At 34.5% G+C, this 25,601-nt stretch overlaps 1 protein-coding gene across 3 annotated transcripts; it reads right to left on the bottom strand.

The window, feature by feature from the left end:
- Window positions 1-773: 773 nt before the first annotated feature.
- On the bottom strand, window positions 774-25,080 carry LOC144856428 (GRIP1-associated protein 1-like). 3 transcript variants are annotated; one of them, XM_078714437.1, is made up of 35 exons: window positions 25,035-25,080; window positions 24,258-24,324; window positions 23,449-23,510; window positions 22,928-22,954; window positions 22,305-22,412; window positions 21,443-21,584; window positions 20,749-20,800; window positions 19,927-20,013; window positions 19,275-19,327; window positions 18,149-18,247; window positions 17,515-17,631; window positions 17,277-17,320; window positions 16,908-16,953; window positions 16,468-16,538; window positions 16,048-16,095; window positions 15,587-15,618; window positions 15,314-15,361; window positions 14,732-14,777; window positions 14,066-14,119; window positions 13,894-13,959; window positions 12,589-12,681; window positions 12,041-12,079; window positions 11,090-11,281; window positions 10,551-10,655; window positions 10,071-10,103; window positions 9,796-9,837; window positions 8,290-8,403; window positions 7,883-7,960; window positions 7,101-7,196; window positions 6,721-6,777; window positions 6,289-6,501; window positions 5,673-5,777; window positions 5,128-5,224; window positions 4,275-4,432; window positions 774-3,564 (listed from the first exon to the last, which is right to left on the bottom strand). In XM_078714437.1, the coding sequence occupies exons 1-35, from the start codon at window positions 25,074-25,076 to the stop codon at window positions 3,475-3,477; spliced, it is 2,823 nt and encodes a 940-aa protein (XP_078570563.1). In that variant the 5' UTR covers window positions 25,077-25,080; the 3' UTR covers window positions 774-3,474. The 3 variants fall into 3 exon arrangements, 2 of the variants coding, with proteins under 2 accessions (XP_078570563.1, XP_078570562.1); XR_013614921.1 differs by lacking the exons at window positions 22,928-22,954; window positions 23,449-23,510; window positions 24,258-24,324; window positions 25,035-25,080 and having other exon boundaries at window positions 774-3,256; window positions 3,423-3,564; window positions 22,305-22,407; XM_078714436.1 differs by lacking the exons at window positions 12,589-12,681; window positions 22,928-22,954; window positions 23,449-23,510; window positions 24,258-24,324; window positions 25,035-25,080 and having other exon boundaries at window positions 22,305-22,407.
- Between the last annotated feature and the right edge of the window lie 521 nt (window positions 25,081-25,601).

A 25,601-nucleotide genomic window follows, 5' to 3' on the forward strand; every position in this document is an offset into this window, starting at 1 on the left:
AGCTATTTGGCTTTTAAAGGGGTACCCCCACTCCCCTTTAGCTATTTGGCTTTGAGAGGGATACCCCCACTCCCCTTTAGCTATTTGGCTTTGAGAGGGATACCCCCCACTCCCCTTTAGCTATTTGGCTTTGAGAAGGGCACCTTCCACTCACCTTTAGCTATTTGGCTTTGAGAGGGGTACTCCCACTCCCCTTTAGCTATTTGGCTTTTAAAGGGATACCCCCCACTCCCCTTTAGCTATTTGGCTTTGAGAGGGGTACCCCCACTCCCCTTTAGCTATTTGGCTTTTAAAGGGATACCCCCTCCTCTTTAGCTATTTGGCTTTGAGAGGGATACCCCCACTCCCCTTTAGCTATTTGGCTTTTAAAGGGATACCCCCTCCTCTTTAGCTATTTGGCTTTGAGAGGGATACCCCCACTCCCCTTTAGCTATTTGGCTTTGAGAGGGATACCCACCCACTCCCCTTTAACTATTTGGCTTTGAGAGGGGTACCTCCACTCCCCTTTAGCTATCTGGCTTTGAGAGGGGTATCCCCCACTCCCATTTAGCTATTTGGCTTTGAGAGGAGTACCCCTCACTCCCCTTTAGCTATCTGACTTTGAGAGGGGTACCCCCACTCCCCTTTAGCTATTTTGGCTTTTAAAGGGATACCACCACCCCCCCCCCCCCCCCTCTCCCCTTTAGCTATTTGGCTATTTATTTGTAAACAAAATGTATTTTTTAGAAAAATTTCTGGTTAAATAGACAAATAACAAGCGACAGTTTAGAGACTATTATTATATCCAACGTTTTTAATGTACACATCCGACAATTGTTTTGGTTAATGGATGTTATCGTTGAAATAATGAAAACAATTCGCAATTGTTTGAATTGCTTCACGAGTAAATTCATTATCTAACATATTTCTAGTTTATCTTTAGTTTTTGAAAAAAAAAATTATGCACCAGTTTTAATTATACGCATTGTGTAAATAAGTAATTCGTCCCAATATTTAAGGTCTGTTATCATTTTGAATAAAATAAAATTAATGTACACAAGCTTTCCCCAGGACTACTAACTCCAAAATACAAACAAACACATTGTTACAAATGTTTTGTTTACCATCCACCATAGCACAACATATTTTATATATTAATATTCACTGACTTATCATAATAATACAATTTTGAATAAAATAAAATTAATGTAAACAAATTGTCGCCAGGACTACGAATTCAAAAATACATACAAATGTTTACAAATGTTTTCGTTTATCATTTACCATAGCACAACATATATTATATAATATTCAATGAATTATCCTTATAATAATACAATTCTTAAAATATACATTAATATAATTAAAATATAAAAACGGTAATGATATTAATCATGATCCTGAATTTAATTAAATTCTAACTAGTCTCTTACCAATAACAATGAGTTGATTAAAAAAAAGGTGATGATGTTTAAATTATACAGAAATGACGACTTATGCATATGCCAGGCATGCGTACTATCAAACTTATTTGTTCGCATATATTAAGGTTGGTTATAACGGTGGGATAATAATTGTTAAGAATGCCTCCTTTGGTTACACCCCTATTAAGGTTACACCCCTATTAAGGTTACACCCCTATTAAGGTTACACCTCTATTAAGGTTACACACCTATTAAGGTTACACCCCTATTAAGGTTACACCCCTGTTAAGGTTACACCCCTATTAAGAAATGAACGAGAATAATAATAATAATAATATCCTGGATTTATATAGCGCCTAATGTTGTGAAACCTCAAAGCACTGAACATTATTACCTTTTTTTTGCATCAAGCACGTATGGAAACATACTCCCATAATGCAGCTAGTAATCAGCGCAAAGTTGTGTCTTGATCTAACCGGGTTCCCATTTATACACCTGGGTGGAGAGAGGCGAACGTAAGTAAAGTATCTTTCAGAAGCATACAAGCAATGCGGCGAGAGTTGAATTTGAACCTCTCTCTCAGAATGTTTCAACACTACGGCCAACCCCAATTCTGGGGACATTTTGTTGGGTTTTGAAGGTGTCTCCCTATTAAAGGGTTTTACTCTATTTGATAATAAAATTATTAAATACCTATTAAAGTCCTCTTTTGACAATTTCCCAATGTGACGTACAATTTCCCACTGCGACTCGGAGAATTTGAGTGTCCGTCAACTGAGACGGACACTCATATTTTTATACATTAAGCGAATACTTCAGAGTTGGCAATAGAAAAATAGTGAATACAGTGTTAATCTTGTATCGTTTTAACTCTCAACGATGAGAAATCAAGGTTGAAATTATACCTGAACGTTGGAATTGTCTGTAGAGGACTGCAAACCAATTGTGAACAATTGTAATTGCTTATGTGACAAAATTGATTTTGACTGGCCGTTACATCTGTCAAATGGTAACGCTGGTGTCCAAGCGTTCATACCGATATGTTTGTCTGAAATTTTGGTTCTTCATAAGCAATCAGAATTATTCAAAAAGATGAACTTAAGCGTTCCTGTTGGCTCATATCATTGTATGTATCTAGGACTGAGTGAGTGGCCGAGCGGTTAAGACAGTGGAACCGTAATACGTAGCCCTAATATCGGCAAGGGTTTAAGCCTCACTGGCTCGATGGTCCATGGTAGAACAAGTCTTCTTGGATAAGGACTATAAAACTGAAAGTCTAGTGTACACAAAATGTGCACTTTAAAGAACCTAGTACACATTTCGAGGCGAGTAGAGGGTTACCCCGGTGTCCTAGTCCACAGAGCCACTGCCACACAACAGCCACTACTTAAAAGTAGGCCTTGTAGTTGGCCTCCTAGTTTTGTTGATTGTGGACCTTACGACGATGAAGAAGTATGTAATTAACAAGTTCCAATTATCTCTTAAAACTTAACCAACCTCTTACATCCCTCTAACCTCACATTCTTTGATTGTCGGCAACCATTATACTATACATACTTATATGTTTTCTTCTTATTTGATCCATTAACCATTACATTTACAAAAATACAGTACCTCATAAGACACCCATCAAATGAACGATAGGCAATACAGCAGAAGGCCATGTTAAGGGGACACTTCCCTGTGAAACAAACAAGGGGAAATATATGTTTTAACACTATGCAAACCCCTATTTAGGGGACACCCCTATTAAAGGGACATTTTGTTGGGTCCCAAATGCTTACCTGGGGTTCTCCTGTATTTGTTTTTAAACCAATCCTTATTCAAATGACATCCCTATTAAGAGAACATCCCTATTAAGGGGACACTGGTTACATATTAAACTCATTACTATCACTATACATAGCTCTTTTCTTTATATAATACGTAGCAAAGATAACATAAATATAGACACAATATTTACTCTCTTCATTATTCACAAAACTGAGTGGCGTATACTAATACACTGGAAGAACTTACTGAAACTAATTGCAGGAATTGTAACCACAAACAACGTTGACAACTAAATACATCAGGGCATTCCATTGGTTGAATCTTCCGGCCGGCTGTTTGTATCTGTTTGACTAAGACGGGAAAGTTCGGTAGATAGCATTTCTATATCCTTTTAAAGAGAAAATTATTAATACAGATTGTAGACAGAGAACAATTATGTAAAGTATAAGTTATATAGATATATAACTAATGATTTGCAGGGACTATTATATAGTTACACATGTTGGGGTATTAGGGCAAAAGATAAACTTGCCAACTTGTCCTACAGTCAACTTGACTAATACCGGACTGTCTGAAAACCAGTAACTCTCCCAAAACCAGACGTTTTTCGAGGTCCAAAGTTTCTGAATTAATTGTTACCATTAAAACACATTCTGAATACCAGACTTTCTAGAAAACCAGACACCTCAAAGGTAATGAAAGAGTTGTCATTATAAGTTAGTGGGGACTCAATCACAAGATGATATGAAACACAACAGAGAGTATGGGTTGCACTTCAATTCACCCTAGGCTACTCCAACTCGATTTTTCAGTGCATGGATATTAAGCTATAGGCTAAATTAAAAACTTTCATCTTATAGGGTTAAAAAAAAAAACTACACTCGACGCTATCCCATGACGAATCGTCTCGTCAGGATTCAACTAAGACAGCACCGTTGAGTCAAGAGGTTTCATCAGGCCTCGTACGATGCTGTCTGAGTTGGTCTTAACAAAAATTCCTTGTATCCCCTTCTACATACTTAAACAATTTTATTTATATTACATTATTCAAATTCACATTATGATTTGAAAAAATTACAGATATAATTTTAATGTTACCTTTTGTAAATGCATATTCTTAGTTAATGTCTCTTCTAACATTATCTGTAGTTTGTGGTTCATCTCCTTTGCATTGTTGTCGTCATCCGTACCCTTGACAAACTTCATCATCTTCTTTAATGCCATGTTCTTCTCTGGAGTAGCTGTCCTTGATGGATCTACAAATAATAGGTATGTGTAAAGATTACAATATGTGTACTACTTAGTTTTGTTTGTTTTGGAAGGAAACCAGATTCTAGCATGGCATACGCTCAGCTACTTTACTGGATAAACCCAGGGGTCGCAGAGCTTATAGCAGTGCGCGGAGGGGAAAAAAGGCATTAAAATATGTCGAAAAAAAGCTAAAAACGCCCAAAGCCTCCAGCGTGGGAGGGCAACTTAGCGTCCCTAAACAAAGGGCCTCAGGCCTCTGCGTTATGATATTGCTACTGTTGAATCAACTTGTAAGGTGTAATTATTTACTACGATGTAGTACCAGTACAGGCCTTTTTTCCAATAAACATACCAGGCCTACAAAGATACTAACAGTCGATTAGCAAGGTTGAGTACAATCGATGACGTGTAGCAAAACTATACACCCTAATCTTCTGAAATATGCACTTAAGCTCTGTCTACACTGTCAAGCTAGTTTGATGTACCCAAATATGGTATTGATATGAAATCATCATGTCCATGTATGGGCACATCACATTTTGTGATAGTGTAGATAGTGCTTTAGTTCGTAGTGCACATGAGCCAGATTCAAGAAGACTTGTTCTACCACCACAACTGCAGTCGAGGAGACTTTTGAACTTGTGCCGATTATATGGCTATTGTTTGCGGCGCCCCTTGGATCTATTCACTATTCACTTACCCAATGTACGCCTTTCCATAACATGTGTTTCTATTATTGCGGTTTTCTTTAACAAATCATCAGCCATTGATGAATTACTCTCCTCTAAATGTCGAACCTATATGAAATACAATTTTATTTTTATAAAGGCAAAGACAGGAATTTTAAACCGCTCAACAAAATATAAGTAAGAAACATATCAGAGTATGTATACGAGTGCAGAATATTATTAAAATCACTGCATCTCTTTTCTAAATTAACTTACTACTTACTGTATATTTAGGTTGCCATTATTTATACTGTATTCTGGTATGAAGATGTAAGGAAATAATACATATTATTATTAGTCAACCCAATCTATAAAGATATTTTGTGCCAAACGGTGAGGTCATATATATTGACCTCTGTTGTGTATGTGTGTAGAATTAAGAGCCAGTGCATGTTTCAACGTACATTGAGGGTGAAAACAGTTGATTTCTAAAAGAATAGATACTATGGAGAACATCAGTTTGGACAGAGTAAAATAAAAGTATCAATGTTTATTTTATCATTTATGTTAATCTTACCTTTTCTTCTAGTGTCCAGTTAGTTTGCTGTAGTTCTGTTATCCTAGCTATCAATTCTGTAGTTTCATCACTCAATGAGCCGCCGACAATAGACACCTCAGGTGACTGAAAAAGATCATGAAACTCATAACTAAAGGATGCTATAATAAATAATTGGTAATCTCATATCAGACACCTTAGGTAACTGAAAAAGATCATGAAACTTAAAACTAAAGGAAGCTATAATAAATAATTGGTAATATCATATCAGACCCCTCAGGTAACTGAAAAAGATCATGAAACTCATAACTAATGGATGCTATAATAAATATTTCGTAATCTCATATCAGACACCTCAGGTAACTGAAAAAGATCATACAACTCATAACTAAATGAAGCTATAATAAGTAATTGGTTATCTCATATCAGACCCCTCAGGTAACTGAAAAAGATCATGAAACTCATAACTAAAGGATGCTATAATAAATAATTGGTAATCTCATATCAGACCCCTCAGGTAACTAAAAAATTAACATAAAAGCTCTAAACAAAAGCAGACACTTCAGGTGACTGAAAAAAGGTCACAAAGGTGATAACTTTGAATTAAATCTTACAGCACAACAGGTATCTCTTTTACCTGTGTATTATCCAAACTGGTTCCAACACCACTCTGACTCCAAGATGACACGCTACTGGTGTCCAGCTTTTGGCGACTCTCGTAGTCTTGAATTTGTAAGAGATCAATTCCCAGACGAGAGGGTGAAGTATCAGCTAGAACCTGCTGTAACCTCTCTTGCAACTTCTCTGCTCGTTTTCTCTCCATTTTTAGTTGACGTTTCAAGTCTTTTACCTTTAAACAAATTTGACTATAATTCTAAAACTCTTTTTTTTTCTTACTTTTCATCAACTCAATTAATTTTATTTGAAATAAACTTTTTAAGTTTCATTTACATGGATCCCAATCGCCAGTTGCTCTTGACCAATATGTTGCGATGATGTCAACCATCATTACATTTTTAAAATGAACATAAAACATTATTTTATTGATGTAAAAGGAACTAAAAATTACCATTGTGATTCCTTTCTTCTCACTGATTTTTCGTTCTTCAATACTATCAATAGCATGCTAAAAAATACACACATTTTATAGTAGAAATGATCAAAGAACACATTTTGAAAGCGAACATTTTAGTGCACTAATATAAGAGCTGGGCAGAGATGGGCTGGGTCTTGCACTCAGCCTAAAGCTGATTGTAAGGTCTTTCATTTCATTCTAAGAAACATTTCTCAACAACTGTTGGCACCTTACTGGTGACAGCTTTTTATACTGCTTTTGTCTCTCCTTCGCATTATCTATTTATATTTATATATTTATATTCTTTTTTTTATATTTTTGTATATACTGTCGAAATGAATAAAAGAAACAAACATTCAATATTGCCTTGTTACCTGTTTTAATTCATCTATTTTATTCTGTAACTCTCCACATTTTTCTTCCGATTTCTCTAACTCCAGTTTTTGTTTGTTTAACTCTTCCTTAAAGTCCTAAACAAATGAAATTATCATAAATTTAAATTAGTTAATTCAAATTAATAGTTTCTTTTAACTGTATCTGTAGAATGACTAGTCAAGGAACTCCAGTTTTTGTTTGTTTAACTTTTCCTTAAAGTCCTAAAAATGAAATTAACATAAATTCAAATTAGTTAAATCAAGTTAATAAATTCTTTTAACTGTATCTGTAGATTGACTAGTCAAGGATTTCAAATTAATTGCAATCACTAATTGGCGACAGTTAGTTGTTAGCCGTCCTCATGATTGAGAACATGTTCAGTTGACGTATGAATTGCTTTTGTATGAGGGATACCAACAATTTTTATTTAGTTGAAGCAGAGCGTAGTGATTCAATGGAAACGAGGGTTAACATGAAAGCTGAGAAGGCTTTAAAAAATCACAAGTTGGAGACTAATGGAGACCTATTGGTGCAGTACCCGCTGCTTTCTTGGGGTTGAATACAACCCAAGCCATCAATGCAAGCTCAGTGGCCTCAAGAGCTATGAACGGCAGACTAGTGATTGTGAGGTCGTAGGTTCGAGCACACACCAAAAATTACAAATTGTTTTGCAAGTATTCTTAAATGTACAATTACGTCAGAGTGAGACAAACATCTCCCCAAGATGTAGACCGCAGTCTTCTTTATTTCATTTTGTTATGAACAAAAAAGTTATTCTCACATTATCTTGTTCTTCCATCGTTATGTTGAGGTCGCCGACCTTCTGCTCATGTGATTCAACAGTCTTTTTAAACTCTTCCTAAAAATTGTTAAAACACTATTTTTTAAAAGGTTCTGTATGTTGGCAATGTTGTTTAAAGGTTTGGAATTTGGTGAATAAACACAAGTGAGGTATGGAGTACATCATGTGACATAAAGTAATGAACAAACACATTAAAGATAATAGCTAGCTAGACTACATCCAATGTGAGGTTGGATCATGACATTACATTACTTCTTTTCCAACCCAATGCTTCCTTTTTAGAATCACATGGTGTTGATTGCATTTACCATGTTTGACTATTTTCAAGGTTTCCTATGAATGGCATTTATTATTTTATCCGAGTAAGTATTCAAACCAAAATATACCTCTGTCTCTTGCAGTCTTCTTTCAAACCATCCTTTGGAGTTGGTTAATGATTGTACTTCTTCATTCAGCTTGTTGACTTCATCTTTTAATGGTTCTAATGCTTCCCGCTTTTCCTGTAAGAACAATCAAGAGATTTTAAAACATAAAATACAACCTTTGCAAACTCTAGGGTTTGTTGAAAACAGACAGGCTAATAGAGTACAGGCAAACGGAGTAAAGGTAAATGGAGTACAGATTAATGTAAGTACAGGTCAATAGAGTACAGGTCAATAGAGTACAGGCCAATAGGGTATAAATGCCAATGGAGTACAGGCAAATGGAGTACAGGCAAATGGAGTACAAGCAAATGGAGTACAAGCAAACGGAGTACAGGCTAACGGTACAGATCAATAAAGTACAGGCCAACGGAGTACAGGCAAATTGAGTAGAGGCAAATGGAAAACAGGTTAATGGAGTACAGCCCAACAGAGTACGGGCCAACAGAGTACAGGCAAATGGAGTACAGGCCAACAAAGTACAAGAAAATGGAGTACAAGCAAATGGAGTACAGGCCAATGGAGTACAGGCCGATGGAGTACAGGCTAACGGAGTACAGGCAAATGGAGTACAGGCCAACAGAGTACAGGCCAATGGAGTGCAGGCTAATAGAGTACAGGTAAATGGACTACAGGCCAACAGAGTAATGGCCAACAGGGTATAAATGCCGATGGAGTACAGGCAAATGGAGTACAGGCCAACGGAGTACAGGTAAATGGAATACAGGCTAACAGAGTACAGGCCAACAGAATACAGGCCAATGGAGAGCAGGCTAATGGAGTACAGGCTAATGGAGTACAGGCAAATGGAGTAAAAGCAAATGGAGTACAGGCAAATGGAATACAGGCAAATGGAATACAGGCCAATGGCGTACAGGTCAATAGAGTACAGGTCGATGCAGTGGAGGCCAACAGTGTACAGGCCAACAGGGTATAAATGGAGTACAGGCAAATGGAATACAGGCAAATGGAATACAGGCCAACTGAGTACAGGCAAACGGAGTACAGGTCAGTGGAGTCGAGGCCAATGGAGTACAGGCCGATAGAGTACAGGCAAAAAGAGTACAAGCCAACAGAGTACAGGTTAACAGAGTACAGACAGGCAAATGGAATACAGGCCAACAGAGTACAGGCCGATAGAGTACAGGTCGATGGAGTGGAGGCTAATGGAGTACAGGCCGATAGAGTACAGGTCGATGGAGTGGAGGCAAATGGAGTACAGGTCAATGGAATACAGGCAAATGGAGTACAGGCCAATGGAGTACAGGCAAATGGAGTACAGGCAAACAGAGTACAGGCAAACGGAGTTCAGGCAAACAGAGTACAGGCCAATGGAGTACAGGCCGATAGAATACAGGTCGATGGAGTACAGGCCAATGGAATACAGGCAAATGGAGTACAGGAAAATGGAGTACAGGCAAATGGAGTACAGGAAAATGGAGTACAGGCCATAATGGAGTACAGACATACCTTTTCACCTTTTAGTTGCTCCTGTACTTTAGTAATTTCTTTCTATAAATAAACAAGTATATTTGGGTTAAATAATTGCAATATAAGTGTACTTTTAACACCCATGTTGTTATATAAGGGACCAATTCAATTTTTCTAATGCAGTAACTACATTTAATAATTAATCAATGTTCTTAGGAGGAAATCTGTATATATATAAAGAAATATTAGGACATAACATGGCTATCTTTTAAGGGGTGTGCAAAGAAAGAAAAAAACAATAAAATATATAGTACCTCATGTAGTTTATTTAGTTCATCAATTTCATCCTACATTAAAAATATTAAAAATAATGCAGTTATAGATACACTATATTATATTCAATGATTGTATTTAGATTTCGATTTCAATTATATAATTCATTTTAAGAACAAACTATTACCCATATTGATAGCTTATTTTATATTTCCCTAAATTCTTCTTAAGCTCTGTCTACACAATCAAACTATCAACAAATTTGATGTGCCCATACATGGACATGATACTGTCATATCACTACCACATTTGGCATATCAATACCATATTTGGGCACATCAAACTTTTTTTTTCAAACTAGTTTGATAGTGTAGAAAGAGCTTTAGAGGGAAGCATACAAATGCGGTTAGGTTCAGGAACAAAAGAAGTCTCTGCTAACGGAGATCTGATCCTCTGTTTAGGGAGAAAATTAAGACCAAACATTTTACCACTAAATTTAATTAGCAAAATAATATATATACCTGATATTTACTTGTTAAAGCTTCTATTTCCTGAGTATTTTGTTGTTTAATTGTCTGCATTTGAATTGCTAAATCATCTAACATACTCTTACGATTGTCTGCAATCTTTAAAATAAAATATTAGAAAAAACAATTCTTTTAATTTCAAATTAAATAAGGGCATATTATACTGTAAAAGACAGAATGAATTATTATAGGCATAATGTAAATAAATACAAGCCACCATCCAACATTGTTCTTGCCACCCTACTCTAACAATGGTAGAGTCCATTACAGGTGGTTATTGTCCAGGTGGTTAGTGGTCAATTTCCCAAACCACACAGATACCTCAGAAAATTATTTGATGATTAGCAGTAGGTATGCATTCACAAAATATAAGAAATTGTTCTTTAATTTAACATCATCAAACATCTATCAAACCCAATGATCTTATATGGATTGGCTGGCTAGAGGGCAGACAACTTACAGAGGGAACTAAGTCCAACAGGAGAACCATTCGAGTCCACCCTCTAGCCAATTTATAAACCAATTGATCATACCTTATTAGACTCTTGCAAGTCTTTATGAAGGTTGTCTCTATCATTATGAATACCTTTCATCTCTTCACTGATTCTGGAATTTGAGGCTACCAGTTCAGATATTTGACCCTGTAGTTCTGTTTTCTCTGCTGTGAGTTTACTGTTATTGTCTTGTTCAATTTCAAATTGGTTTTTAATTGATGCGTTCAATGCCTACAGAAAATGAATTACATTTATACATGAATCACATATTAAAAATCATGTAACAATTCAGTAATCTCAACATACATTTAACAAAGCCGTATGTGCATATGCATGTATGATTTTACACACTGTTTACATACATCATGACAATCTTAGTGAAGTTTTTCAATATTTTTTATACGGATAGCATTACCTGTGGACATAATCTGAAATTATATAAGCCTGTAATGAAGAAGGGTTTGGAACTGAGAAAAAACTCTTTTAGCTTGAGAATAATAAATCACTGGATGCGTATGAATTAAATTTTTAAAAACAGCGTGTGAAAGCATTGTAAACTCAGTAAGATTATCCATTAAGATAGATCAAACTGACTACTTTACAGTTCTGTTGTACATACATACATGTGTGAATCGGGTATAAGTATAGAACTTATGTGAATCCTGCGATAAACTCTTTTTAAAGAGAAGAGAATTAAATGGCCACTGCATTTCAAGAAAATGGTGAACATGGCAGGTGACGCCAATAATAGTCTTTAAATTTGTATAGCGCAATCAACATTTAACTGATTTTCATTTAAAAGCAAGTCAAATCAAAGTTTAGACAATTGATATGACATCATCTATAGATAATATATTACTGATGTAAACCACCTTGATCTTTTGAAAGCAGCTATTAAAAATGCTACTGTTATGGTGAAGTTTTATTTAATTTGTTTACTTATTAACATATCCATAGAGAGTTAATATTTATTCTTTGTTATAAACTAACCTTTAATTTGTTTACTTCCTCCTGAGATGAATTCTGAAGCTACAAAAGGTAAAAAACATGTTAAATTATATCAATAGAAAGAGTTTTTACTGATAGCTACCACAACTGTTTCATTTTTCTTTTAGTAGTAAAATCATCCTTTATTTCACATAAAAAAACATAAGAATGTAACTAAACATCCCAGGTGACAGCTTGGAGGACCAAGCATATGCAGGGCAAAACAAGACAACAAATACAAAACACTTACAATAAGGTAAGAAGACGAAAAATCCAAAAGGCATAAAATTCAGATTGTTATAAAAAAAAATTACATTTAAAAATTACAAATGATTCTAAATATTGTAAAGAGAGTTAGTAGTACACAGTAAATACACAAAACTAATAGTTTGGAATGCCATGCACTAGTTATAATATTTGTTGTATAAAACATAAGTGATGTTAAAAACATCATGCAACAACTAATGTCATACTATTGAAACATTTTATTATATTTAAACATGCAGATATAATAAACAGAATTTGCATAAATTAGCATATAACATGAGTACCTGTTGACTGGCTTGTAGCTCTGCTGTAAGACGGCTGTTATCGGTCTGTAACTGCTCCATCTTACCAACATTTATGGAGCCTTGTGCTACTACCTAATTAGCATAATATGCAAATGTTCTCAGGTGTTAAAATAAGCAGTTGTTATGCAAATTTATGTGGTAGAATATATAATAAATATTATAAATGAAAGCAAAGTTTTTAGTAGGAGCACAGTTTTTTTAGAGTTTAATTTTAAGATAAGATCTTTTTAAAGAGAATACTTGCATTTGTAATATTTAGGAAAAAAATATATTATTAGCATTTTAAAGTAATTAGCTTTTTATTCTATGAATTCATTTCTCATGCAAATAGTAATACTGTATAATTTTATATATATATCATTCATCTTTTTATTTCGGAATATCATGGTGACATATTATTATATCCATAGCAAAAGAGAGAAAAAAAAACTTAATCTAACAGCTCATAGAACAAAAACAAAGATATGTGAATATATAAAGTCAATGCAACAAAGCATTCCATTGTATGTGCATTCTTTACACATGGCGAACGTGGCGATTAATGGCCATGATCAAAGAATTACTACTTGCGCTCACACGATTTTTAAAACTAAAAACAGATTTTCTAATGAACTCATCAAAGGATGGGACGTCATTTAAGACAAACATCATGCTTGCACTACAATGTCTAGGCTGCTTCAGCAGCAAACGTAAGCCATTGTTATAACATACTTTCAGTGATCTCAGAGTGCTCTTATTATATCTACACCTAAAGGTTGAACAGTACATGCTGACACAGTAACTCTTAAATAGATAACATTTAGCCTTTATATATACTGTAGATATACAGTCAAGTTTCCCAATACCGGATTCTTTAAAAACCAAAAACTCTCCCAAAAGCAGGTTTGTCATTTCTGGAAAACCAGTGTCCCGGACGAAGTATAGCTAGTAAGATTTGGTCAACTGGTTTTTGGCCAAGTGGTAAGTCTATTCTGTCTGCAAGGTGTAGCATAACATGATTCACATAGAAAAAAAAACTACCTAATGAAAGGCAGTCAAAAACTGTTTAGTGTAGAGGTTAGGCAACATTCACACTACTTCCGTTTCACGGAACTGAATAAACGGTGCCGAGTTGTTAAATAATGGAAAATCACATTTAGAAAACAACGGCACCATCTTCCGTTCAATTAAACGAAACTAGTGTGAATGCAGCGTTTATTTTGAATCTTTTTTTTTGGTCGCCATAGCTTTATGTCTGGTCTTTTCATTACTTAAATTCTGTAAATTAACAAACATTCATAATACCTGATCATTTAATGTTGCTATACTGTTTTCTAAAACTTGAATTTTTTCTTGGTATGCAGTCAATGTCTGAAAAAAAATAATAAGAATCAGAAAAACTGGAAAATTCCTTATGATATATGAATTAGCAAATGCAGACAAATATTATCAACATTTAAATGTTAGTTTTTTTTACCTTATCTGACTTGGCAAGTTGACTTTGTATTCTGCTTTTTTGTTCATTCAATTCCTAAAAAAAACAACATGTCCACCAAATGGGTTCAACAATTATCTCAACAGACACATAATAGCGACTTTTTTTTTCTTGACACACCACGAGAACATGCTGCTTTTTGAGTCGAAAGGTCATTCTACACAAACATATGAGCATGTGCAGTAAGATAGACTCAATAGCTGCATGGTAGGTTGTGTCTAAAATGTTTTTTTAGATTAAAACCGAAAGCTTTGTTCCCACTAGGACGCAACTCAAGGATGTAAGCGCAACGTAATTGATTTGACCAATAACAAGTGATGAATTATTCAAACTGTTTTTACAATTCTATCCATGTTATTGTTATTTAAGCTTTTTTCCCACTAGGAGGGATAAAGTGCAACACCAGTGAGTAGGCCATGACAAGTGAGAGTTCAAATATCGCTTGTGATTGGTCAAATAACTTGAGTTGTGCTTACGTTAATGCGTTGCATCCTAGTGGGAACAAAGCATTATTCATACTAAACTTTTGTTGAACTAACCACACAACTTGACACAGGGATTTGCAGGCAAGAACCACCAAAAAGAGTGGAAAGTTTCTAGAAATGTTTTTCTACAGCCATCATAAATAAGACACAATGTTCAACTTACTGTAACCTCTTTATCTTTAGATTCATGTAAATCATCTAACTTTTTTCTGTAAAGTGAAAATAAATGGATGTGATGGATCGAGCAATGTGTTAACATTGTGAGGTATTTTTATTATTTTTTTTATATATGTAGGCAAATTGCCAAGGATAACCATAAGTGAATCATTCACTATCCTTCTTAAAGGTGGCAATCCTATTCACAAGACAAATATATACACAAGATGCTCTACATAAACAAAGTCTTTGGGAGTGGAGTTGAAATTTGTCATTAGAAAAAATCCTGACATATGACAGGACTTTAATCCAAGACCCAGGATTGGTATCATAACTACCAAGCCATAACTCCACTCAAATGGGAACTGGGTATGACCAACAAGTGTTAATGTTCCCAAATAGTCATCCATTCATTCCAGTCATCCATTAGTTACATGGTCCAGGCAGGTTAGAAATTTTAGATTACTAAGTTTTGACATTACACTTGTTTTGGGAAAACTAGACTTGGCTAACTGGGATTCAGTGAACTGGCTCCGATACCACATCACAAATGGCCATAGGGGGCAGTGTGGTGTGCGGGAATACTTACTTCATGTCATTATACAAATCTTCTCTTTCGTTCTGAAGTTGGATGATACTGTAAAAACAAACAAAATGTTTGTATGTTTATAAAATTGTTTTATTCTTATTATTAACACAAGGGCAACTAACTCCTGGAAAACTAATCCCTCCCATAAAAAAGGTGTAGTTATCAATTGAGAAGTTGTCTGGGATGTTCTTGTTGTTCTGAATTTGAGATTTAAAACGATTTTTATGAAAATTTATTCTTGTTTCTAAATGCATATTCATATCATTAACTTACCTTTCTTGCTTTTTCTTGACCTTCTCAGAAAGCTAACAAAATTGTAAACGTATACTTGTTAAGATTTTGTAACTGATAAATTAAAAATCTATACTACTAACACCCACAAACAATATAAACTTAAAATTTGACATGAAACAGAACAGAAATATTAAACACTTCACTTCTTAAATTGCACACCAGCTAATGTACATTTTGCTGCCAGTTTTAAGCTCTGTCACTTTCAAACTAGTTTGACAAAAAAAGTGTCATGTGCACAAATATGGTAGTGATGTGCCTAAATATGGTAGCGATATGACATCATCATGTCCATGTATGGGCACATCACATTTTGTTGTCACATAAAATTTCAGTAGCAAGTAGGCTTGCCTAAAAAACACCTTTTGAGAGGTAGGTTCCACTATTTAATTAACTTCACAAAAGCAGAAAAGTAAATGAGTTTAGAATATCATTTCACAAACCTTAGTAAGTTCATCTGATTTGTTAGTTGTTTCTGACTTGTGTGAATCCTATATACAAAAAAAACATATTTTATTTTTCAAAATGTTATGTAAATGTTAATGGGGGAATAACCTACAACTTGCAGCCTACTCGGCCGAATTGCGAACAGGTGTGGACGACACATACCACAACTTTCTAATCCCTTAAGGGTCCCTTTATGTCGAGTGTTGCCACCAAATGGGGCATGTCCACAACAACAACAATTCAATATACAGTACAGTATATGGTACTGTCAGGCTTACAAGGGCCATGCATATAGGTCAGTGGTTTAAAAAGCTTCAAACCACCATGACTGATTTGCAACAAGTCAATATCTTAGGTGGGCCTAGCATGCATAAAGAAGATAAAAATAAATAACAAATTTAAATAATAACTTTTACCTGTAGTTGTTGAAGTTGTTCCTTAAGTAGCCTATTTTCTTCCGATTCTGTGTCTAATTTAAGTTGTGATTCTGAAAAACAAAACATTAAATAAAACTTTTAAATGTAAATTCATAGTAGTCTATAGTATACAAATGTCATTATTGTTTATGAAACATTGAATGAATAAAGGTGGTGGTTAACCACAAAATATTTAACAAAACATTCTTAATTCTCAGGTACTGCAGTAACTACATGTTTTTCCTGCAACGAAGTATGATTTTATTTTTGTTTCAATGTATACATTTATGTAAAAGTCACTGCAATAAACAGTGTGCATAATTATTAAATAATATAATATTGCTATTAAACAGGGTAAAAGGTAAATTAAATGTAGTTACTGCAGTAACTGCAGCAGAATATTTTTTTTCTTTTGATGAAACAAAAAATATTTTTCTCACCTGTAAGAGTTTTCTTCAGTGATTCTATTTTTAGGATCAAAGCCTCCTAATAAAAAATTAGATATATGTAGCAGTAATGTTACATATATTTTGTTACATTTTTCAGAAATAAGGTTCTCGACGCGCGTAACTAAAGTTGTTTGTAATGCTTGCGTATGCGCAGATTGATTTGTTTACAATGTGAGCGTTAAAGTTAACATTAACATGCTCCTGTGAAAGCTTCCTATTATTAGAACATAGATAAAAACTGTGCGACTAGCTAGGCCTACTCCAACCAAGTCCATGTTATGCAATCGCTTCGGCCTAGCCTACAGCCGAATTGCGTGGTACGGTATATCAAATTTGTATACTGATAAAATATACACCTACAGGATTATTATCCAATACTGATCCACTTCTACTCCGAGATGTATCTATAAATAGAATAAATATGGATGGGTAATACATTTACATTATGAATTTTCAATACTTTAGGGTGCATTTAAAATGGTTAAAAGTTTAGAATATTAAGTACGTCTGCTGTTGATCATTGTCTAAAAGGCCCCTGGGTGCTCCCTTTTTAGGTTTCACTGAAATGAATAAATAAATAAAAAATAAATGAACAAACCAATTGAATCATGTAGATGATGATCCAATTCAAATAATGATTCAAGATTAGTGAAAATAACGGTAGAGATCCTTGTCTTGATGGTCTGGCAGTGTTCTTTAAGTAAAGTCAAAGGATCTGGAAATGAACAAAAGGGAACAATTACATTTTCATATTTACATACATTAGAATTTACATAGGACACACAGGCCGTCAACTCGGTGATAGACTGAAGGAACAGAAATCTTTAGCCCCCAGTCGCAAACTTTGATGGTTGCAGACCATTTTTCCACTACTACCGGACACACTATTGATTGGGACAATGAAAGAATTTTGGACAGAGAAGATAGAGATTATCCCAGGATAGTACGACAGGCCATTTACATCAAAAAGAAGAAACCTTCTCTGAACTGTGACGGAGGACTGGAATAACTGTCTTTGTATAGTGGAATGTTCTGACTGACATCATCAGGTCATAGGTCACCAATCCTCATAACACTGATAGGAATCTTTTGTCAAAAATTCAAGGCATGTTGAATTTTGTGCTGCACGTTTGTTTAAAAAAACATTTTATATTTTTTACCAGTAATTTCATTTGAACGTTTACTATCATTTATTTAAGAAATTTGCAAAAAAATCAGCAAAAGTAACATACCTTTTGGAATGATGTCATCTGAGAAATCCTCTGTGACTGAGGATAATTTCAAATCTTCGATAAAAGTACTAAGTTCTGCTTCAATCAATTTATGGAGTTCTACCAAAAAAAAAGAGGGTTTTACATGTGGTTTATACAGGTGTCTTATGCAGGTGGTTTATACAGGTGGTTTATGCAGGTGCCTTATGTGGGTGGTTTATGCAAGTGGTTTATGCAGGTGGTTTTTACAGGTGGTGTATGTAAATGGTTTGTGCAAGTGGTTTGTACAAGTGGTTTATGCAACTGGTTTATACAGGTGGTTTATGCAAGTGGTTTATACAGGTGGTTTATTCACATTGTTTTTGCAGGTGGTTTTTAGAAGTTTACACAGGTAGTTTATGTAGGTGGTTTATACAGGTGGTTTATGCAAGTGGTTTATACAGGTGGTTTTTGCAAGTGGTTTATGCAAGTCATTTATACAGGTGGTTTATGCAAGTGGTTTATTCACATTGTTTTTGCAGGTGGTTTTTAGAAGTTTACACAGGTAGTTTATGTAGGTGGTTTATACAGGTGGTTTATGCAAGTGGTTTATACAGGTGGTTTATGCAAAGTGGTTTATGCAAGTGGTTTTTATAGGTGGTTTATGCAAGTGGTTTACAGGTGGCTTATGCAAGTGGTTTATACAGGTGGTTTATTCACATTGTTTTTGCAGGTGGTTTTTAGAAGTTTACACAGGTAGTTTATGTAGATGGTTTATACAGGTAGTTTATGTAGGTGGTTTATACAGGTGGTTTATGTAGATGGTTTATACAGGTAGTTTATGTAGGTGGTTTATACAGGTGGTTTATGTAGATGGTTTATACAGGTAGTTTATGTAGGTGGTTTATACAGGTGGTTTATGTAGGTGGTTTATGTAGGTGGTTTATACAGGTGGTTTATGTAGGTGGTTTGTACAGGTGGTTTATGTAGGTGGTTTATACAGGTGGTTTATGTAGATGGTTTATACAGATGGTTTATGCAAGTGGTTAGATGTATGCACTTAGTACATTAGGCTCCAGAGATAGTCTTTTCTTTATGTTCTCAAGCATTTAAAAAACATTTTAAACGCATTTAATTATAATATGAAAATAATATGGTCTAAATATACCTTCTACTACTGGTGCGTGTTCTTTTATACTGTCCAAACTTGCTGGTTGTTCCCTAAAGAAAATAGGTACTATTATTCAGTAAAAAAGACAAAGCTTAAATTCTCTTGACAAAAGCAACCAGACTAAAGGTGCGCTTCGATATGGAACTAACAAAACTCAACTGTGTCGACACAAGCGATACTAGTAACTGAATGGCGCACAAAACATGTTGGCATTCAAACTTTTAGTTTCTTTACAGTGGGTGTTTCCTTATAATCACGTACTGGTTCCTATACAACAACGAATCACGTTGTGCACGTGTTATGGTAACCACAATCAGATCCAGTGTTGAAATAAAAGATCACTGGTTCCGTTCAGTTCCATTCAGTTGCTCGAAAATTTGACATAAGCTCTCTTGTGCAACTAGTTCCTTTGAGTTGAGTTCTGTGTCGACATAAGCGCACCTAGGGAATTACAGTAGGGTCCAAAACAAAGACATAGAATCAATCAATACTCCATAGCACATGAATTTGCAATTACAATTATACAACTTATAAAATGTAAGATAAGCTTTTGATGAACACTCTTTGATGAGACTCTTGGTGTTGAGACATGTACCTCTCAAATATAAATAGGACAATACAATATTAGGAATTTCAGGCTAATACTTACCCATCAGCTGAGCCTGTTGGAGTAGGCCGGTCCCCTAGAAGAAGAGAGTATTTCTTCTCAAGTTCCTGATTTGCTTGGCCCAGCGATCTGATTAAGAATAAGCAATAAATTAGAAAAAGTAAATGTTAGGTTTAACAATTGTTTATGTTCCCCAGTAAAATACATGGATATGGATAAAGGAATAATATTTGTAATATATCTCTGTTAAAGTTGTATGGTCCCCCAAAACATGAAAAATGAAGATTAATTAAATCAGACTTTGAATATGTTATTTTGTAGTTTTAAATCACTTCCATAAAAAAATAAATAAAAAAATAATGATTTCACTTGTAAAATGACAAAATAAATGGTTAAATTCAACCAAAAATCCATTGGCTGGCAGCCAATTTGACCATTTTTTGCTTTAAATTACATTTTTTTCAGGTAAACTTATTTTTTTTCAATCTAATTTTTGGTCAAAGTGGATAACTGTTATGTTACATTAAAATGGAATATTCAACAAAAAATGCTTAAAGAATTATTTTTTCAGGGGGATAGTGAGCTTTTGCATCTGGATGGTAGACGAAAGGGGACAGGAAATTGAAAGAGCGTGGTGGTTGTACAACGTATCTTCCGTCTTGTTACTAAATTGTGTTTCGCACAAGCTGACGATGGCAAGCTTCATTCTAGGCCACAGACGTTGCTTAATGAATGAATAATGAACAGAACGGAGTGTAGTGGGCTTATACGCATGCGCATTTTAATCTTTATTTATAAATTACCGTCCCCTTTCATTTACCGTCCCGATACGGAAGCTTGATAACACATTGCTACTACACTTACATTGTGCTTTGTTTCAGAGTGGCTATTTCTTCTTCATATTTTTCAACAGTACCTGTATAATTACAAAGAATAAAATACAGTTTGAGCCAGTTTAAAGGTGATTAGTTATAGGAGATTTTCATAAATAATTGCACCCATAATTTAACCTATAGTTTAGCAAGAAAAACTGTTTGGTTCTTGGTTTGATAATCTTTTTTCAGCTCAAATGTAGCTATATACTTCCTAGATAGGAACATTAGGGTCCCTTAGCTAGGATTGGTTGCAGGTAAATCCTGATAGGAACATTAAGCTCCCTTAACTAGGATTGGTTGCAGGTAAATCCTGATAGGAACATTAAGGTCCCTTAACTAGGATTGGTTGCAGATAAATCCTGATAGGAACATTAAGGTCCCTTAACTAGGATTGGTTGCAGGTAAATCCTGTAAGGAACATAGGGTCCCTTAACTAGGACTGGGTGTAGGTAAATCTTGATAGAAACAGCTGGTCACGGTGCCATAACATTAACAGGAGCATTGCTAGCCCTCTGTCGTAACATCAACAGGAGCATTGCTAGCCCCCTGTCGTAGCATTAACAGGGGCATTGCTAGTAACCAGAGACTGGGTAAAACTAATACAGTGAACCCTTAATAGCAGCTTCTAATAGCAGTATAGTGAATTGAAATATGACGAGTGCTTCTTATGGCTGCTTTTATACCTGTGAGGTTCTTCTGCAATGCAGCATTCACTGCTTGCAGTCTTCGCAATTCATCTACTTCACTTTGACTGCTCTGTGATGACTCTTTGCCCTTCTTCAGGTCTTTGACCTCTTTTTCTAATTCTTCATTACTTGTACACAACTACAAAAAAATATGATGGAATAACGTAATCTAAAAACCAGTAATGTCTACACTATCAAACGTTATGTGACAACAAAATGTGATGTGCCCATATATTTTTTATTTTTATTTCCAAACCCAACCAACAGCAAAAGAAATTCGCCAATAACAGGAGGGTATTATTAGGAGGGTATTATATGTTAATGATGATGTCATATCACTACAAAATTTGGGCATATCACTACCATATTTAGGCACACCACACATATTTGTAACATACACTTTGGTAGTGTAGACAGAGCTTAACAATATATTATCTTTCAAATCATAGAACACTGTGATTTTTGTATAGTGTACACTATTAAGAAAATGATTTTCCAATATATTTTATGATGGACCAATAAATATTATCTTATCTTATTGGACCTTGTTTGTTTCACAGGCAGGTGTCCCATTAATAGAGGTATATAATAACAATATTTTCGATTTATAAAGTGCCTTTCCAATGATCATTGCTCATGGCGCTCATGTTACACTTTTCAACTACATGCTTATCCCCTATGGATCACATTATGTCAGTGCTGCTAATTCAACGAGCTTCTCGTCTCTCCATGACAGTGGCTATGTGAGCTAGCACACTGGGGTAAGCCTCTACTCATCTTGAAAGTTGTACTAGGTTCTTTAAAGTGCTCACAAGCATTTTGTGTCCTTATCGGGAGAAAAACTGAAATAGAAGACTACCTTTGAGAGCTCTTGCATCAGAGTAGAATTTTGCAGACGGAAGTCTTCCTCTTGACTCTGTAACTTCCTCTGAAGACTCTCATTCTCAAGGATAAGCATTTCAACCTCCTGTAGTGAACAAAAACACATGCAATATTTTAAGGAAATGAAGTACAATTTAATGCTCAAATTGGGATAATCAATCATTGAATAGTTCGATAAAAAAAGATGCCCCTTAAATTTTGATAAATAGAACAAAAAAACCCACTTATTTTTACAACTTTTAGGCCCTGTATTTAAGTGTAATTGGTAGTCCAACCTATAGTGGTGGATCACATAGTGTTCTTTTTAAGATTATAGAACATAAATAATATTTAAATTTATAGACCAGAAAGAGGCAAACAAGAACAAATTTGCATCTACAAAGCAAGTCAAAGAAATTGCTTCTGCTGTTGACATAATTAACATTGCCTGTAATTGTATTTGAATTATAAAATATGTAAGTGGGTATAGGCAGGAAATGCCACATAGGAAAACTATGGTGGTTAGTAACTAGCACAGAATTCATAATCATATTACATTTATCTCAACCATAAATATTTAATCTATGAGAAGTCTAGTCTAAATGTGTATATAGTACCTACCTTAGCTTTCTTGCTTTTGGAAATGATCTGAAAAAGTTAAAGAATAGATTAAAAATTGTAAACAAAAATGTATAATGATATTAATAATCTGTGTATTGGACTTAAGGCTTGAACAAAAGCATTCAATACAAAAGCAGAGCAAAATAGATAAATAAAAATAAATTTCAACATTTTATTTTGCAGACTACAGACGGTTTCATAAAGGTGATAACAAATCACTCTTCATTCCCTTTAACTTGAGTCATTTATTTATCTAAATACAAAATAACTGATATTATTATTTTTAGTGTATGCACCAAACACTGTATTCATAAACATTGTAAAAGCTAGAACCAGTGGAGCAGTAGCCTTCAACAATGAAGTTTGCTCCTAAATGGAAGAAGAAAAAGAAGAAAAAGAAGAAAAGAACAAGAAAAGAACAAGATGAAAAGAAGAAGAAACGAAGAAGAAGACTTGCAACAAATAATTGAAATTGCTTCATTTTATTTAATACTTTTCAAATCATGTTATGAAAACTGTACCTTGTTAGCCTTTTGCATTTCTTTTTCATGAGAAGAGGATTGGTTACGCAGAGTAGAGAGTTCTGAAACAGAAATACAATCATCATTATCAGGGAATGGTAGGCAGATGCGTCGCAAACAATAGCTATACAATCAGCACAGGGTCAAGTTACAATTCAACCATGGTTCTGGTGGTAGAACAAGTCTTGTAGGACAAGAGGACTTAAAGTTGGAGGTCCAGTGTACACATTTGGCTTGTGTGCATTCTAAAGAACCCAGTTCATCTTTTGAAAGAATTGGGGGTCACCCCGGTGTACTGGTCCATTCAGTTTTGTCGTTTTGGACAGACAAATGGGGCAGCACTCGATACGAAGGGACCCTTGCCGTCCACACATGTGCGCAATTCAGCCCAGTAAGGCTGCAAGTCACAAGTTATTACCTCACATTTACATTTAATATCGGGGAATGGTAAGTTTAAACATTTTGCTCTAACATCACACATTACATCATTATACTATAATGTTCAAAGATTTTAAACTGCACTAAATTGATTGATATGACAGGTACCAACATATTTTATTTCAAAGGATTGTGTATGTTTTTCCATTCAGTTTTATACTAATTTATAAATGACTATAGTAGTACTATAGTAGGTTTAATAATTTGACACACAATTTATTCATTAAAGAAGAATTCTCTCCCATTTCGGATATAGGATAGTCTCTGATTACATCTCTATGACAATAGTTATTTTATTATACAGCAGCTGTCCCAGTTGGGCTTTAGTGGACTGTTGCCAAAATCATAAAGAAAGTCATTACTATACTTACCATTTTCATATTTTCTAATTTTATCACTTTGTTGATAGTTGGTAGTTCTCAACTCCAAAAGTTGAGTCTTGTAAATGGAAAAGAAAAACAAAATCACACGGAATATAAAAATGGAAACAGATGGATGATTAATATTAAAAATGATTTGCTAGAATACGGCCAAATAAAAAAAAATAGTAGTCTAGTTTCACATTTAGGATTTGATTTTTTTTATGATGGGCTTTACATTCGCCGTTGATAATTTTGATAAATGTATTAATAATAATTAACGCAGTGGCTAGAAATATATGTCACCATATATTTCGCTCTGGCTGTGTTAAAGGCATAGTTGAGAATATCGAGTCTCCGTCATATCTTTGAAATATAGCATCATCATTCCATTGCTAAAACTCGGAATTTCTCAGTCAGACATATGTGACAGCTACTTTGTAACATTGTCATTGACCGAGTTGTATCTTGAAAATGTTGCAAAATGTTATATCAATAAAATACGGTAATATTCACTGCCTGGCCCGTGGTAATAATAGAGATGCCTTTTCCTAGGCCTGGACTGGGGAGATATTGGAGACAGCCTTCATTCAACAAACCACACACCACACAAACATTATCGTCACCCGAACCGACAGAGCCTAGGCTAGCCTAGACTCGGAGTTTCAGTACACACCTACACTAACCACTTTTATGGAACTCTGTACTTAGCAAGTAGAACAAATACTCAACAATTTATTAATGTTTTCAAATGACATAATCATGAATATATATTAAATAGTAGCTTACTTGCATTCGATTAAACTCTTCGTCGGAAAGTGACTGAGCCATCTTTACTTCTACACTTTCTGTGTTTTGATATAGCGCCCTCTATAAAGTAAATAGTCCACGCCTTTTTATTGCGTTTTTTGACATTATTTTAATGATTTTTATTTTAGGATACGAAATATTATTTACTATAATTTGTGTAATTTAAACCGTCGCATAAAAATATAGTTTGTTGTGGTAAAATATTATTCAAAAAAATTGAAATTTCACTAAAATATTTAAAGACAGGAATAGGCCGACATAGATATTTTTTTTAATAAAGAAACATTATTTTGAAACTAAATATCTTAAAATGAATTTAAATATAAAATAGTAATTTGAAATTTACTTTCAATAAATTTAAAATATTGATTAAAACATTTTTTTTTGTGATGAAGTTTAAATGGTGATAATTTAGTTTCTTATCAATCCATTATTTTTGTCCGATAAATAAAAATAAAAATGTAAGTGTATGGATCTTTCAACTATTAAAAATGTTTTCTTTCAAAAAAGTCGAAATTGTCATGGCTTAGGCCTACTAGTCAAAAA

Source organism: Antedon bifida, chromosome 11 (assembly GCF_963402885.1).
Source record: "Antedon bifida chromosome 11, ecAntBifi1.1, whole genome shotgun sequence".
Lineage (NCBI taxonomy): Eukaryota > Metazoa > Echinodermata > Crinoidea > Comatulida > Antedonidae > Antedon > Antedon bifida.

Bases quoted from the DNA above. Each gene is read 5' to 3' on its own strand.
- LOC144856428 (XM_078714437.1), bottom strand. From the start codon at position 25,076: ATGGCTCAGTCACTTTCCGACGAAGAGTTTAATCGAATGCAA. The intron at 17,632-18,148 runs GTATGTTACTTT...GTTCATTTCCAG, and splicing joins AGATGACATCATTCCAAAAG to ATCCTTTGACTTTACTTAAA. The intron at 10,656-11,089 runs GTATGATCAATT...TTTATTTTAAAG, and splicing joins ACTTGCAAGAGTCTAATAAG to ATTGCAGACAATCGTAAGAG.